Raw genomic sequence first — 18,225 nt, forward strand, 5'->3', positions numbered from 1 at the left:
AAAATGTTTGAGTGTGGGAGGGCTTCTAAAGCAGACACTGATTATGCAACTACATCTGTATGGCTTGTGCTTTCCCAAAAAGTAGCCATTTCACTAAATCAGTCCTATAAAATAAAATTGAAGCTAGGGCAAAGGTGATGTTAAAATTAGAACTAAGCTGCATTAATGATGCAGTTACAGCTAGCCAAGTGAAGCTAGTGAGGGGGCACAGCCTGCCTTCAGTTTTAGGATCATGCCCTTTGTACAGAACTCTGTTTTCTTCCCCAGCTGTTGCGTCTGCAATGAAGCATATATTGTGTAGTTTCTTTTGATATACGTTAAATTAAATAAGTTAATCTTACTGTTTAAATAGTCTGTTTTTCTCCTTATTTCTGTAGGGTTCGCTTAAGTCCCGCAGCTCGCAACATTGTGGAGACGCATGGACTAGATCCAAGCAATATTACACCTTCTGGGCCTCGAGGAATCTTCACTAAAGAGTACGTAGATATTTCAGTAAAGCTACAACCTCATATTCTCTTATTTATTCCATTATTTAAAAAGCCTGCTTTTTTTCCAGTACTTAAAGGGTGTCTACAGGAAAGATGGGGAGGGGCTCTTTATCAGGGAGTACAGCGGTTTTAACTTGAGAGAGGGGAGATTTGGATTAGATATTAGGAGGGTGGTGAGGCACTGGAACAGGTTGCCCAGGGAGGTTGTGGATGCCCCATCCCTGGAAGTGTTCAAGGCCAGGCTGGACAGGGCTTTGAGCATCCTGGTTTAGTGGGAGGTGTCCCTGCCCGCAGCAGGGGCTTGGAACTAGAGGATCTTTAAGGTCCTTTCCAACCCAAACCATTCTATGAAATTTGATATTATATATGTATATTTTATAGTTTTTGTATCTCATACTCATGCATGAGTTTCAGAAACTCCTGAGTGAATATTGCAATCTAAAAATCAGCTCAATTTTGGCAATATATTTTTCAGTTAACACAGTAAAAGCCACCAACGTTATTAAAGCATTTCGACTTGGCTATGATAGGTAGGACCATCTGTTTTTTGTCATTTGCATAGTATGTGGCAGTAATTTTAAAGCATTTCCTTAGCCTTAAAATATATAAGAATTTATAAAAGCTCTATTTTACGTATTATAGAGTATAATGAGCAGATGGTCTGTCTTATTCCTGCCAAGTTAAAACCCTTCAGTAATTTTTGGTAGCTTCTAATATGTTAACTAGAAAAGTTGTATTATGTCATGCAGTTATTTTTTTTTCTGACAAATTGTAATGCTAGGGGATGATTTTCATTCAATGAAATCTAATTTTTTCCCTGATACAGTAATTCGGTTAAATACTAAATGCTTATTTTTAAAACAAGTTTTGGCTAACATGTTAATTTGAGAAAACAAGTAACAACTTTAATAATGACAAACTTACATCCTGAACTCAGTCATTTTAAACATTTTTTTATTTTTAATATAATTTCCTGGAGTATGTATTGAAGCTAAAAATAAATTGAAGCAAGTCACCAATCAGTAAAAGGCATTATATACAGCATACAGAGTGTTCAGTTTTCAGTTTGTGATTCTGGAGTGCTACTTTGTTAGGAAGAACTAAGAATGCATAATTTTGTTCTGAGATTTTGTCCTTTCTACAAAAAATTAGCAACACAAAGCATTGACTCTCACTCAAGAATAGACTCTCACTCAAGCAGTAATCTAATGAAATCAGATAGCTTTGTTGTTTAATATTTATGGGTTATGTTTTGAAGCCATGGTGTGGTTTTCAGTAGTCTGACTTTTACACTTATTTCTAATTTTCTCTGCCAGTTTATGTAATAAAACTTTGTGTACATAAACCTTTGTGTACATGCTGTGGTGATGTCTTTTAAAGCGATAGAGATAAGATATAGACTTTTGTTATCAGATCTGGAACATAAAGAGAGGAGATCTATGACTGATACAGCTCTTTTAACAAGTAGCTAAGTATAGGTGCAGTTACAACTGCAAAACAGAAATTTTACTATAGTTTATTTCCCTTACAATTGGCAGTGATGGTGTAAATGCAGTCTTCTGTTTAGCCTCAGAGGTGCTAATCTTTAGCATGTTGCTTCATAAATGCAGTGCACCTAGGGTGGATATAATATTATAGCTTAAAGATGGTGTATGTAAGTATGACTTATGTCTGTCATACTGTGCCCGCTAGAGGGAAGTTTTGTGGTGATGGCTATATCAGTATAAGGACCCTGGGAGAATGCTTGGGGACTGTTAGATGTTACTCAGTTTTTGGCTTTGTTTCTTTAGTGTCGTGCTGTCTTTCAAATTGCTTATGAAGTATGGACTTGTATACTGTTTACACGTGTTTGTGCATATTTGTCAGAAAGATACAGAGACTTGAATGATAAATGTACTACTCAATTTTCAGTGAGCACTAATTAATTACATTAAATTCAAATGATTACAAATATAATGAATCAGCTTTTATTTGAGACCTTATAGCCCGAGTCAGTGTATTCTGACATCTTATTTAGAAGAATTGCTAGGGCAATTCACAAATTACTTTGTACACTCACAGTTAGTGATGATGAATGTTATGCTTCACTAAAACAAATGTTTTCTGTTACTACATAGTCAAGTCCTTTTATTCACAGAAGTTAATAAGAATTTACTAAAAAGATATCACAAGAGACACAAAATTCATATTAGTTAATAAAAATCACCTTCTTAATGTTTGGTTTGGCAATAAATTTAAATGCACAGGAGTATCTAATTAATTAAAATAAGTGATGGAATAGTAATACTTCGGGAATTTTTGAAATAGTTTCTTTGTTGTTAGTGTTTCACTGTGTTGAATTACCAGGGATGCTCTCAAACTTCTGCAAGAGAAGCACAAGGGCAAACCCAGTGAATTGAAACCTGTGGTTTCTCCAGCTCTTCCTCAGCCTACTGTGGTGCCTTCTGCTTCACAAGCAACAGCTGTGACTTCTGCTTATCCAAGGCCGGCAGTTCCATTAGTTTCCACACCAGGACAACCTGCTGCACCGGTAAGATGTCTGTTAAGTCCTCAACATTGCTGCAGTTAAGTATAGCCATGGCTACTTAAGTAGCTAAATGAGATTTCCAGAACTATAGAGACAAGAAAACAAAGGCCTCCCAGATGTCAAGTCCAGGTATGTGCAGTTTTTAGTATGTTTGAGTGATTCTAAGGCAGCATAATTCGAACTGCAGAGCTCTTGAAATTATGGTCCACGCACTACTTTGTGTAACTTGCAAATTGAAGCCATGAAAAAGTTTATGTTGCAGTCCTTGGAAAGAGGAAAGCTAGAGAGGCAGCAGTTTTATTTCAGTCCCCAAATAAGAAGATGCCGCTAGTTTGGAAATCAACAATACACCCTCTCCTTCAATCCCTGCAGGATCAGTATGTCAGTATGTATTTCCAAGCTAGGAGAAACTTGAATCATGAGTTATTTTTACTGTACTTCATTTGTTTGCTTTCCTGCAATATAAGTATATGTAAATATCCATTGATGAGTTGAGGAAATGAGGAAGGGAAGGGCTTAGTGGTTGCTTTGAAGAGTAATTTTGCAAACTCTAGTGCCTAAATACAGTTTCTGTGTTAATTTGGAATGTTAGAAATACCAGAAATTATTTTTTAAAGAATAAACGCACATTAGTAGAAATTGAAAAGCTTTTATGATAAATGGGGCGGGGAACTTTCTGGCTCTAGAACTAAATTTGAAATATCTTTACAGGCTGAAGTTTACAAAGTAGCTATAATTCCTAATATTCAGAAAATGCTGCTTTTTTTCATGCCACAAAGAACCAAACAGCACAGAAAGCTCAAACTTAGATATTTTTCTATTACAGAAAAAAATGCTTCTATGAATGCACCAGAACATACATATTGCAATTTGTTTTGTGTTGACTACTAGTCAGTATGTAGTATACGTGCTATACATGAGGTATACAAAATAATGTTTTACAGAATCACTTATTTTCTTGTTTTCTGTAGTTACTGGTATTTCAAGAGATTCCTTGAAAGTTGACTTGCTTTTATGAAGAATTTGAGAAAACCTCTCCACTGAAAGATTACCGATTATATCTGGAAGGAGAGAGAAGAATAACAAAAAAGATATGCAGTAAAGCTTGTCTTAAGCAACCACTTGAGGAACTGCATAAGCAATAGCTTACTGAGGAAATATTCCATTGTAACTGAAATGGAACAAAGGATATTCTGAGCAATATGCCGGGTCTGACAGATTGAACAGTGCTTATATACTCTGGCTGAGAATTAATGCCTGCATATTTGGAAATACTTTTTTTTTTTTAGCAGCCTGATAGAATAGTAGGATTAATTCTATACTGTAAAATTAAACTGTCTTTATTCTATAAAACCCGTTGTGTTGATCCAAGTTAAGTGGAATAGACTAGAACCCTCAATGGATCTTAATCATATTAATTTCAGTAGTTGGAATGTATCGCTTTTTGATATCTAGGGGACATTTGAAGTGAGCAGGAGTCATTGATGATAACAAGTCCATGATGGAGTCCTGTTGCAAAGGGGAAGAATATTTTCCATCTTGATATTTAATATGCAACGTATGATTTCTTTCAGGGCACGTTCACAGAAATCCCAGCTAGCAACATCCGAAGAGTTATTGCTAAGAGATTAACAGAGTCTAAAACTACTATACCTCATGCATATGCTGCTGCTGACTGTGATATTGATGCTATTTTGCGATTAAGAAAAGAATTGGCCAAAGGTTAGTGATTAAACTGAATTACTATAACGTGGTACTAACGTGTACTTTGTCGTGTTTACATGTCTTGCCCAGGAGGTGTAGATTTTTGTGGAGGCAGAACACTGTGGATTTAAATAATCTTTTTGGCATTCTGTATGTTGGACTCAAGCTGTAGTTGCCTTTGATTATTAAATTGGGCAATTTACCAAGATAGAGGAAGACAGAGGTGTTACCTGGCAACTAACACAATGCTCTGTAGACAACTGCAATTTAATACAGGGCTATGCTTTCTGTCTCCTTCCATCCAGATGTGGCAATGTTTAGTTTCTTGATGTTTAAAATCTCAAATTATTCATGTGAAAGATAATAGGGGAAACTTCATATTAGAATAGAGACATGCTCTGTCCTTCTAGGTACAATGTTAAAACTTAGTTTTGCTGGTCTCTTTGTTGAATTTAGTGGAAAAGGAAAGCTAACTCAGCCTCTCAAATTCTGGGTGAGAATGACTTTAGCCATGGTGAGGAAAGAAAGTGAGTTTTTAGCATGTGCAGGGTAGATGCCTCTGGAAGGCAATCTAATGGTATTAATGTGAAGGAGGCGGGTTTATCTCTCTCACTGGAACTTATATATATGCTTAAAGCGATGTTAAGCTGTTGAAATAGAAATCTGTCCCACAGAAAAATGGATAATTTTAAAATATACATTAAGAATTGGATTAAAAACTATAAATCTCTCTGTGTATGTGTAAATCCCAATTTTCATTTCACTGTCTTACTTACACAGAAATGTTTATGTATTAGATTTAAGAAATTGTCCCTTTTTGTCTAAACTTCTGTTCACTGAAGTGACTTATTTAGAAAACGTTCTTGAAGTTTAAAGTCATAATCAAAGATTGCTTTGTTCTTGCTAAAACTTTTTTTATTTTTGCTAAAATCAGTTGAGTGTATTGTGCAAACAGGATGTTTTAATAGTTTCAAAATTAACTATGCGGACTAGAATATTCTTTCCTACATCTCAGTTCAACAAAATGTGTATGATATACATTTAAAAAAAACAAGAGGATTTTTTCAATAGAACACTCTTCAGGCAGAAACTTCATTTTCATGCAAAATATCACAAAAGTATTGTTTTGCGTCTTACTTTAATCGTTTTGTTTAAGGACTTCTACTTAGTTGGGTAAAAAGCGTGAAAGAAAATTTTCATTACATTGACATCATAATCTTCTTAATTTAAATGAATTTTATTATATTTAGAAATATTTGATCAATGTATGGATTTAATGTTATCTACAAGAAGTGGCTCCAATTTGATACTTTGTGAAACCAAAACCTGTGGAAGCTCTTTAGGAAGTCACTTGTATTAGGTCAGTTCTTGCCTTAGTTACTAGCATTTTTCATTTTTTTTCTTTTTTCTTTTTTCTTTTTCTCTTTTTTTCTTTCTTCTTTTTTTTTCCTTTTTCATCTTTTCCCTCTCACTTGTCCCTCTCTCTTCTCTTTTTATTAATTTTGGTAGCTTGTTTAATATTTTGTAAAGAGGACACCAACAAAATGCAATCTGTTTATAAATACCAGTGTCAGAAATATGCAAACATACATTTTCATAAAGCTTTGACAGCTGTAAATTAATTTGATCAAGCCAGATTTACAGCTGAGTAGGTTAGACTTGTATTAACCTAGGGCATCTTGCTCTTCAGTAACTCACCTTAAGTTAGAGGACTTTGAAAAATTTTCTTTTGACTTGGAGATATTTAAGCCTGAGGAAAAATTTTCTTTTGTAATGTAATGTTTCTTTTTTCAATCACACTTATAAGGCTATTTTCCATTAAATGCACATCTTGAGCAAGAATTTAAAGGACTGTAATGAAGTAAGATCAGAGAGAGAATTGTTGAGTAGTTGTGCTATAAGACTGTTTTTCTCAGCAAGGTCATATTTTTGTCACCAATCTGGTAAACTGTGGGGAAAAAAGAATGAATTCCCTGTCCTTTCAGTCGCAACTTACATCTTCACTTATCTCCTAAGGTACTTGCAGAGGTTATCAATTTTTGGGAGATATTTTTCTTCACAGAAATGCTGGATTAAACAGTTGGAAAACCAGTGCTGCTTGTGCCTCTGTAGTATCTTCATCCTTTCTGATGCCAAAGCTTGAGTTCTTTTAAGCTGTTCTAATCCACATGACACACTTTGGCATCAGACCTGTAAAACAGTTATTCAGGCAAAATTGAGGTGATGTTGCAAAGTAGGAAGCAGTAGGAGAGGGGAAGGCAGACAGGCCCAGGTGGGGTCAATGCCTGCCTTCATTTTCCTGCTTGTTTATAGAGCTCTAATTCTAATACATTGAAAAATGAGGTTTGGATGCAGCTGTCCAGGAAGAGTAGCCTTCTCCGGAAATCCATCTGGTTTTAAGGCAGGACTTGGTAAATTAGTCAAGATCATGTAAATCATGATTTGACCACAATATCTGTAAGTGATTCTTCTGGTCTCTATTTTCTAGAAAATGTGGAATATTCTTCACAAAGGATATTTATTTCTAGTGTCTGAGGCTAGAGGCTTTATTGAATTGTCAGTATCTTATCTCTGCCTAAAATTACATGACATCTGTTGTGTTTTATCTGTTGGGAATCAGTTGAGATCAGATGATGTCTGCTTTATCAGTTGCAGCCAAACTAATTAGGCATGGCTTTTAAAACTAATTTTCAGTCTTTTAGAGGAGAGATCCCTTTTCAAATCAAATTGGGAAAAAACTGATTGCGTTTTCTTTTGAGAGGCTTAGCTAATTATGCTGGTAAAAGAATCATTTATTTGTTCACAAAACTTGACTTTTCAATACCTACAAAGTTTGGATACTGTTCCAGGCGTGCATATTAATCTCTGCCACTTTATAAATTTAGTTTTCATTCATTCCATTTTATGAAATCTCATTTTCCACACTGTTCAGGCTGCATAAGCAAGTAGCGAAGCTCTGTTTGCTGAAGAAGACACGCACACATAGCCTGGTAATAATTCTGTTACTTGGATAAAAAATTCAGAAGGCCCATTATTTATAATGAGGAGAAATGTGTGTGTTTGGGGTTTTTTTCTACTAAACTTTTTTTTTAAGACCAAAGTTTATTTCTAAGACTAAAGATACTCATGCGGTAATACCGCTCTTTACAGAAGAGGAAGGTATGTAGACAATATCACGTGTATTCTTTTTGGTGTTGTTGAATTAGTCCTTTTTTCTGGTACTATTTAAATAATTTGTTCTCAATAGTTTAGCTTTTATATGCGTATCCTTATTATTACACAGAGTAGTAGAAATGGAATTAATAGTGTGTGCTGTTTTAGACATTACCACAATAATGAAAAGTGAATATTTATGTTTTTAAGGCAGTGACATGTGACACTTCAAGTTTTGGTTTAAAGCTTCATCATTGCTATCACGGTTTGAAAGCTTGTAGGTTCAGGTTCAAATAATAGTTTTCTGAAGCCATGTGAACTCTGCATTCAGTATAGCAGAGCAGGATAGTTTTAATGTACACTTTTATTGCTGTACTGATTGAGAAACTGAGTGCTTTCTTCGCCTTTATCAAAGCATTCAGAGCAGAGTGTGAAAGCTGGGGCCACCTATAGCTGACATTGCTGTGACTTTATTTAATCTGCACTAATTAGGTCCAGTTCTGAGAGATGCTGCATGTTCTAAGGTTTAACTGAAGTTTGTGAAACCTAGAGACTACTTACAGAATCAGGCCACAAATATCTTCATACTTGTACAGGCCAGTTAGAGGGATCTGAACACTAGCCTTGAAAACTGACTCCAAATCACAAGGATCATCAGGCTGAAAAAAGAGAAATGCTTTTTGATGTTTGTTAATCATCAATTACTGCATGTTCACTCAACTTGAGTCCTAACTTTTTACTGAACAATTTTTTCAGAGGCTGCATGGGATAGTAATACGAAGGAACGCCATTTGGAATTCTAAATTACTTTCAGCATTTACATTGGTTTTGAGACATTAGTTACCATCAGTCAGTTATTACTTTCAAAGCAAAATATGATAATGACTTTGAAAAGTTGTGAAAGAGTAAAAGGACCTCTTTAAGTTTTCTAGATAGTAAGTAGGGCTATGTTTAACAAAACTTTTGAAAGGATGAATAACCTAATCCAAGCTGACAAGGAAGAGAGCCTGAAAGATTGACAGGAAAGGAAATAAGAGTTGTTACAATGTATTGGAGGCTGCATTTCTGGAAAATAGAATGAGGAGAAAATGAGACTAAAAAAAGAAGAGATGTCAGCTTGGAGGTCTTTCAGTGTAAGTAGTTCTGGAGTTGGGAGATTGAATTTGGTGGGTCCCACAATCAGTTTTTGAGGTCTGTTCTAGAGTGTGGTCCCCCTGACGTGGTTCTGTCAAATTGCAGTAGCTAAGCAATGTCTTAGAGAAACCTTATATGACAGCCTGGAAAAAAATGTGTATCATGTATATTTAAAATCTGATTTTTTTTTTTATATTAACTTTATTCTTCTGTACATAAGAGAAAACACAGTATTTTTGTCAATATAATTTGTAAAAATACAACTTGTTTTTCATTTGAAGCTTTACTGGTAATTGAAATGAATTAAAGCAAATCTGAAAGAAAACATGTTGGTTTCAGAGAAATGATGAGTCCAAATAGTGTTTCAGGTGATTTTTTTTGAAGTATCTGCAACTTGATATGTATCTGAGCATCCTAGAGGTAGCAAGATTCAGTTTGGACTGATGCCAAACAAGAGAAGAAAGGGAGCAGTAGTAAAACAGTTGGTGGTTTTGTTAATAGATATCCTGATATCACATCCCTTTTCAGTTCTTAAAAGAAAAGGACTGGGTATTGAACTTTGGAAAATGGATGGGTGTGAATCTTTCATTGATAAGGCGCTTGTACAAATGCACAGGGAGGTAAGAGTCGGCATTTCTTGGTATCCCAGGGAGATACACAATTTTGTGTGCCCCTTTATTCATAGGTACAAAGTACTCATAGAACAATGTGCATTAAATAACTTCTCTGTAATAAATGATTTGTTAGAGAGCAAAATATGGTTTTCTGTCACTCAGGAGACAACTGTCAGTTTAAGTCAACAGTTTGAAGTTTTAAAAACTCCAAAGTCACATGGAAACTTCTGACCAGTGACACATTGGGAATTGGTAGTCTCAAAGTAATGTTTTTATTACTGTAGCTTTGGGTGATGATTAGCAATCAGTTGTCCTTCAAGCAAATTATGACAATCTTTCAGTGATTTGACCAAAACATTCTTGGTGCTGTTTACCTGTCTTTATTCTTACAAGGGTTTTTTTTTGTTTGTTTATTGGGGTTTTTCTAGCATGATGGAGAAGAGCAGTAGAACAAGAGTTAAAAGATATCTTTAGCCTTTATGGTTTGGGGGAAGGGGGGTTGTTGGTTCTTTGTTACCTGAAAAAAATTGTATTGTAGTTGCCCTAGATAGAATACCTAGGTCTTCAGAAGCTTTCTTGGTCCCATCTGTAAACGTTTTGTATGACAAGACCAACGTAACTCAAATGAGTAATTTTCTTGTCTTCAAGGGAAGGCAGGCACATCAGGAATCCAATATTCACTGTATATTATGCCAGATACAGCTGTAGGTAGGTGGGGTTGTTATTGTTGTTGCCGCACTCCCCCCATCCCCTCTGGAATGATACTATAGCTTTTATATGTGGCATCTCTTCCAGCTAGTGCTCAACAGTAGAAGGATTCTTTATTTCCTGAAAGCTTTGCCTCTGGGGCAAGGTTAAAAAACAGCTTTGTTGTTAATCACCATACCGAGTTAAATTTCTTTACATGAATGGGTTATCATGTGGATGTATAGAACAGGGTTGTCAAGGTTAATCTAATGAAATTAGCCTTGAAAGGTTCTGTATATGGAGGCACTAGCTAGGTTTTAAACACAAATAAGTATTCACGTGGTGATATGCCTGTCTGACAAAGAAGGTAATAGTCTTTGGTTTTGTTGATATAACAGAAGATCTGCTTGCAACCAGGTATTTCTAGCAATTTAGACTGTTTTGTTTTTCCTGGGGGTATCACAATATAGGGATGTTCTGATGTGGCATTATAGCACATAAATCCTCCAGGAGTGTTAGGGTACTTCACAGTCGTTTGCTGTTCCCAAGGCTTTACCCAGTGAGTGAATTTTCTCTCAGCTTAGTGTTACAGAGCTGTACACCTAGGAACTAGAATGCTGACGTTGTGGGCTACTGTTATGTACCGGTGGCTAGCCCATGCATGTTTATCAATTTGTGAGGTCCTAAATTGAATTAGACTGGTGTGTCCAGATTTTCTAGATGATGATACGGGAGCTGCTTCTCTTTTCACTGGAGTATTGAATGGGTACTTTTAAATGCAAGAGTACCCAGGTCATTTTTCTACCTGATTTTTTAAATGATATCTTATTCACAAGTTAATGTCAAAGACAATTTATGATGTTGATATTTTCTTTAAACAGTAGCAGGTCATAAGAAATGAAGTAAAAAATTGTCTTAGGAATGCTCATTTAAAACATTTCACTTCTGCTGCTGTGGATTCTTAGTGAATATTTTTTAAAAATGTAGGTGTGGGAAAGAGCCATATGTCTTTGCAGAGATGATCCTGGTAGATTTTTTTCTGATGAAATGATGGTGATTTCTACTACATGATGAGATGTAATGTGGAAGTTTTATGCAATGTTCCTTACTGTAGACTTCTTTGTTTTGGGGGTAAAATGTAGCAATTATCTGTACTCTAAACTTCAATGATTGAGGGTGAAATATTATCAGACATACTTCATTTACCTGCACTCTTATACTTTCACTGTATTCCCATCCCCCTCATGGATAGTGACATTTTTGCCAAGGGTTAGGAGTGTAGTATATAAATCAAAATATAAAATACCAAAATATATTTAATGATCAAGATACAGGTTTGTCTGATGTGAAATTCTGTCAACGCACCATAGTACTTGCTAATTCCATTGTATTACATTAGAATTCTGTCTCTCCTCTTATACATAGATAGCTAATCATGGCAAATGTTGCAGGTCAGTTGTGTGGTAAACAGATACTTGTTTCATTCCTCCAAATTTATGATCACTTTAGAAGACTTCACTTATTATAATTGTCTATAAATAAGTCTCCCTTTACAAAAGCATTTCTAAAGGTATGTGTGTTACATGCCATAAGCTGGACTTGAAGCAGTTTTGCTTCTTCATCTATTCAGCTGACAGCAGTGATGATAAGTCTTAGAATCATAGAATTGCCTTGGTTGGCAATTGAATAGGTTGGAAGGAACCTTTCAGATCATCTAGTCCAACCATCAGACTAACTGACAAAAACCATCGCTAATCTAAACCATATCTCTAAGCACTGTGTCTACCTGTCTTTTAAATACCTCCAGGGATGATGCCTCAACCACTTCCCTGGGCAGCCTGTTCCAATGCTTAATAACCCTCTCAGTGTAAAAATTTTTCCTAACATCCAGTCTAAGCCTCCCCTGGTGCAACTTGAGGCCATTTCCTCTTGTCCTGTCACCTGTTACTTGGGAGAAGAGACTGATCCCCACCTCTCCACAACCTCCTTTCAGGTAGCTGTAGAGAATGATAAGGTCTCCCCTCGGCCTCCTTTTCTCCAGACTAAACAACCCCAGCTCCCTCAGCCGCTCCATGTAAGACCTGTTCTCCAAACCCCTCACCAGCTTCATTGCCCTTCTCTGGACACACTCCAGCACCTCAATGTCTTTCTTATAGTGAGGGGCCCAAAACTGGACACAGTACTCGAGGTGGGTCCTCACCAGTGCCAAGTACAGGGGGATGATCACTTCGCTAGTCCTACTCGCCACACTGTTCCTGATACAGGCCAGGATGCTGTTGGCCGCCTTGGCCACCTGGGCACACTGCTGGCTCATATTCAGCCAGCTGTCAGCCAACACCCCCAGGTCCTTTTCTGCCAGGCAGCTCTGCAGCCACTCTTCCCCAAGCTTGTAACGCTGCATGGGGTTGTTGTGACCCAAGTGCAGGACCCGGCACTTGGCCTTGTTGAACCTCATACTATTGGCCTTGGCCCATGGATCCAGCCTGTCCGGATCCCTCTGCAAAGCCCTTCTACCCTCAAGCAGGTCAACACTCCCATCTAACTTAGTGTCATCTGCAAATTTACTGAGGGTGCACTCAGTCTCCTCGTCCAGATCATTGATAAAGATATTAAAGAGAACTGGCCCCAATACCGAGCCCTGGGGAACACCACTCATGACCAGCTGCCAACTGGATTTAACTCCATTCACCATCACCCTTTGCACCCGTCCCTCCGGCCAGTTTTTAACCCAGCGTAGAGTACTCCTGTACTGGAGGATGGTAATAGAGTCACGTAGCTTTTATATTGTGAGAATGATGCATTTAGTATTGTGTAAACATAATGCATCTTCAGGATAATCTTGCAGCAACTGTGCCATATTCTGCATTGTATCTATAGTCTGCTGCTGCTAGTCCTGATTTTAGTTAGTACTTTTGGTGTCCTAAAACTCGGGGGAAAAAAAATAATACCAAGCAAATATAGCCATTGTTTTCATCCCTTGATCTCCCAAGCGTTTGGGGGAAGGAAGCAAATGTACCAAAGTGTTATGCAGTATTTCTTAGGCTCACATCAGAAAAAATCCAGTCCTCTCAAGACTGTTTTATCTGCTTCTGGCTAATGCTGCCTCTTTTTGTTGGTAGCTTTGCTTTTAATTTAACAACTTTGTCACTCGTATTATTTTGTAGCCTGCTTTAGAATATATTGTTAGCCCATTTTAAGGATTGACAGATGCCTTCACCTAGCTAATTCTTACATTATAAAGCCCCAATGATCACTGGAGAATAACGTACTTCTGATTTACAGCTGAATAGAAGCTGACCTCTGCAATTATTCCTTGTAATGCATCATGCTACATAAAGAATAGTAGTCTCCAGTATTGTCTTTGTATATTTAGATCCAATAGATTTCTACATAGACAGTAAATATGTAAAGCATAAAACACATATGGGCTGCTACTTATAAGAATGAGGAGTAATACTCAAGTTTGCAGCTTTTTTGACCTTCTAGTAACAGCTAGCAAAAATGTCTCTGGTCAGGAGACTTTTCCTTGGTGATACTCCTTTTGTCTCAATAGGGAGAAACATTTTCTTGCTTTTATGATGTAGTTTGAAGATGAGTTACATTTTGGCAAAATTTCAAAGAAGCAAGTCTGCTGAATCACTGGAATCTTGTCATCACACGAATGCTGATAAACAAATCATATGAGCAATGATTGTCTTTTTTTTTCTTTTTGCAGATGACATTAAAGTATCTGTAAATGACTTTATAATAAAGGCAACTGCAGTTACTCTGAAGGTAAGTGAGTAATTGGCTTTAAAAAAAAAAAGTTTTATAGTAAACTCCCAAGGAGACAAGAGAAGTGTTTTGTAAGTCTGTATGGAGCTATGAATGCAATAATAGCAAAGCCTGTAATTCTTTATCTCTTATTGTCAGGTTTTTTAATGCTCTACAGGCAGAATTCTCTGCACTGTCTATGCTGTGGACTGTACAAGTGAGAACTTCTTAGATCCACTTAGTATAGTTATCATCTGCAGATAGTGGTAGATGCTTTGTCAGCAGATTGAAGCAATTGGCAAGATAAGTCTTCTATTCTTTGCTGTTGCATCTTATTTTCTCTTACAGTAGTAAACAAATATTTATCCAGGTCTTACACCAATCATGTGTATTACCTTAGGTGTATTCTGATGGCATATTCAGTGACCTCTGCTTGGAATTAAAAATTCTTCAGGCAACCAAACTTTGCTCATTGCTAAGAATTGTCATTGTTCCTGTTGTCAATGTAAAAGTTAAACGATTGCAAAACATCCTGAAGTTAAGACCTTAAATTTCATTAGGGCCTACATATTCCATGCCAAACTACAGAGGCTTGACAGTCTCCATAAGCAGTTTGTGTGTTCTCTGGATAGAACTGGATACATTGCCTTCCAGTTTGTGTTGATTGTTCTGCTTGGAAAATGCTCCCAGTGCCACTTAATTTTTTGAAACTAAAAGGTTTCGGAGATCCTTCTTTAGGAGAACTCTCCCACTCTTAATCCAGAGTGTTTCAGATATAATCATTTGGAATACATAATGTGAAATTAATCTTGTTTACAAACTCATGAAAAGCAAGAAGTGTGATGATTTCACTTTAGATGTGGAGTGTTTTTGGTTTAAATTCAGTTTGCACTTAATTTTAGAATAAGGTGGGAGTTCTAACCATCCTCAAGGCCAGTATTTTTAAGGTTTGGGAGGAAATAGTGTCTTTTAGTGATCACTAACAGCTGGAAAAGATCTCTGTGATATAGAAAGATAATTAAGGGGGACACATGCTTGATCCTGAAACTATGCTATGGAGTTTGCCCTTGTCATCAAGGCAATGTATTCGTGTGACAATGAAAGAATGCAGATTTTGAAGTGGTTTGGTATTGCTGTGGATTTGTTACCTATACCTTCCTGATTGCACAATGGTCGCACCTTCTAGCTGTAAATGTCTTGAAAAGCTAAACTTTTCTGATATCATTTCCTCCTTTGAGCAGCGGGATGTAAAAACTAAGACATACAAGATAAAGCAGAACAATGATCCAGACTAGTTGCATTACCTCACAACAGTAAAAAAAAAAATCAGAAAGGGAGTGACAGCCACTTTTCTTATTTGCCAAAATGATTTTATCTATTCAAAAGCTGAAGCAGGAAGTTACATGTAAGTTGGGGAACTATTCCCGTGGATATATGGAATTAAGGGAGAGCACTACACTGGAATGGACTTGAGATATTTCTAGCCAAACATGATCTAAATATTAATGTATAATTGCAAGACTTACAGATTTTGTCAGAAAATAGACAGGATTCTAGGCAGTTTCATAAGCAAGTGCCTGAGAGAAATCCTAGTCATTGGATAAACTGGAAAAAAAACTTCCTAAATTATTCTATACCAGAAACAGAAGGAGGAGTTAAATATGCTAGCTATGCATTTGTTAGATGTGAACATAGCAAGAAACTTCTTTTTGTGGCCTAATGACATCTTACACGAGGAAATAATGACATCCAAAAATGACTGTGAACTGCTAGCTGCGAGCATGGATTAACAAATCTCTGCACCAGAGAACAGGTGAAAGGAACAGGAGACAGAGAGAGGAATGAAAGATTAGGTTTTGTGTTTTTCTACTCTACACAAAAAGACCAGTTGAGAAAAATAATGGGATGTAATCCTAGTGTACAATTCATCTATATGTGAAAGAATGACTTGAATACAAGCATTCAATGTACTTTTTATTGCTTCTGCTTATATAATGAAAGTTGTTTGTTGTTCTTTGTGTGATTTTTAAATTGCTGCCTGAAACTTAAAAGACAAGTAGCTTCCTGTGCACTTAACTATTAGGCTGCTTTACTGTACTTTGAAGGACCACACTTATGGATTATGCATGTTGTTTGTTGCCAGAATTTAAAACAAGATTTCCTTATCTGCCATCACAAAATGACCTAACCAATTAATTAGGTAAATATGATTTCTCTTTCTGATAGACAAATAAAAATATTTAATCTGTGATTAGATTTGTATTCTTTTTCCTAGTATTCTCAGCTGACCCGTATATAATACAGAATTTGCATCTTGAACTTCAGGATTAGATAGTTCTATGCTGCAAACATGAGAAAATCATCTCTAGTGTGTCATTTTTAACTTTAAAGGAAATTCAGTAGACAAACCTAGTAAATGATAAAGCATACATTTTTGTGAAATCAGTGCATATTTGGTTATGAGTTGGTGTTCTAGGTCTGATTCTGAGAAGCTGAAGTTTTTGTGCATTGGATTAGAAGAAATTCCAACCTGGGAACCCTGGGAACTACCGACCTGTCAGCCTCACCTCTGTGCCTGGGAAGATCATAGAACAGATCCTCCTTGAAGCTATGCTAAGGCACAGGGAGGTTATTTGAGACAGCTAACATGGCTTCAACAGGGGCAAGTCCTGCCGGACCAACTTAGTGGCCTTCTATGATGGAGTGACTACGTCAGCAGACAAGGGAAGAGCTGCGGATATCATCTGTCTGGACTTCTCTAAGGCCTTTGACATGGTTCCTCACAACATCCTTCACCCTATGTTGGAGAGAGACGGATTTGATGGGTAGACTGTTTGGTGGAGGAGGAATTGGCTGGATGGTCACATCCAGAGAGTTGTGGTCAACAACTCAATATAGAAATGGACATCAGTGAGAAGTGGTGTCACTCAGGGGTCCCTATTGGGACTGGTACTGCCTTCATCAGTGACATAGGCAGTGGGATCGAGTGCACCCTCAGCAAGTTTGCAGACAACACCAAGCTGAGTGGTGTGGTTGACATGCCTGAGGGACAAGAAGCCATCCAGAGGCACTTGGACAAGCTTGAGAAGTGGGCCCACGTGAACCTGGTTAGGCTCAGCAAGGCCAAGTGCAAGGTCCTGCACCTGGGTCAGGGCAAGCCCTGGTATCAGTACAGGCTGGGGGATGAAGGTATTGAGAGTAGCCCTGAGGAGAAGGACTTGGGTGAATGGTGGATGAAATGTTGGACATGAGCCAGCAATGTACACTCGCAGCCCAGAGAGCCAACTCTTTTGTAGGCTGCATCAAGAGGAGCATAGACAGCAGGTCCAGGGAGATGATTCTGCCCCTCTACTCAGCTCTGGTGAGACCCCACGTGGAGTACTGCATTCAGCTCTGGAGCCCTCAGCCCAGGAAGGACATGGACCTGTTGGAGCAGTTCCTGAGGAGGGCCACAGAAATGATCAGAATGCTGGAGCACCTCTTCTATAAAGAAAGGCTGAGAGTTGGGCTTGTTCAGCCTGGAGAAGAGAAGGGTTGGGGAAGCAACCTTACTGCAACCTTTCAGTACTTAAAGGGGGCCTATTCTGTTGCTTTGTTACAAATCTATGCTAGCATTTGTTTGACTATTAAAATAATAAATTAAAAAAAAACCAAAACAAAACAGATTTAACCCAGTATACCAGGAAATAAGTTCATGATCAAGCTTATGTCTCAACTACTTTCTGTTTGTTTTTCAGGAAAATATGTGGAGTACTAGTTCTAAAAAGAAAACCCACCTCCACGTGCTTCTCCCCACCCTGAAATTCAGTGGTGTGAATACGTTTGCAAGTTTAAATTCAAGGCAGTTTTACTCACTCTTCTGGACACTGTTCAAATCATATTTTGTTAATATTTTCTTTCTGAACAATGCAAGACGAATGCTCTTCTAGCCTGAATGAACTGACAGTGGCTGGTTTGACATTTTGTGATCGGTTGGCAAACACCTCAAGATGCTGCTTATATCAGTTCTTTAACATGCTAAATTTCTCCTTCACAGTTCTTAGGACCACAAGTCCAGTTATGAATTCTACTTTTTGACTTGGTCTTGGCAGAGGTTTGTGAATGTGCCAGTGGGCTTACCAGATGATAGCCCATTAGAACAATTCAGGCTTTCTGGAACAAGGAG

General features: G+C 37.3%; 1 protein-coding gene across 10 annotated transcripts in view; it reads left to right on the plus strand.

Moving 5' to 3' along the window:
- Nucleotides 1–18,225, plus strand: part of PDHX (pyruvate dehydrogenase complex component X) — a 55,643-nt gene that overhangs the window by 26,022 nt on the left and 11,396 nt on the right. For all 10 annotated transcript variants that reach the window (XM_074584257.1, XM_074584260.1, XM_074584256.1 and 7 more), the window contains 4 exons: nt 378–476; nt 2,835–3,018; nt 4,590–4,737; nt 14,023–14,081. In XM_074584257.1, coding sequence (XP_074440358.1) covers nt 378–476; nt 2,835–3,018; nt 4,590–4,737; nt 14,023–14,081 — 490 coding nt within the window. The remainder of the gene's footprint in view (nt 1–377; nt 477–2,834; nt 3,019–4,589; nt 4,738–14,022; nt 14,082–18,225) is intronic.

This window comes from Larus michahellis, chromosome 4 (genome assembly GCF_964199755.1).
Source record: "Larus michahellis chromosome 4, bLarMic1.1, whole genome shotgun sequence".
Taxonomy (NCBI): Eukaryota; Metazoa; Chordata; class Aves; order Charadriiformes; family Laridae; genus Larus; species Larus michahellis.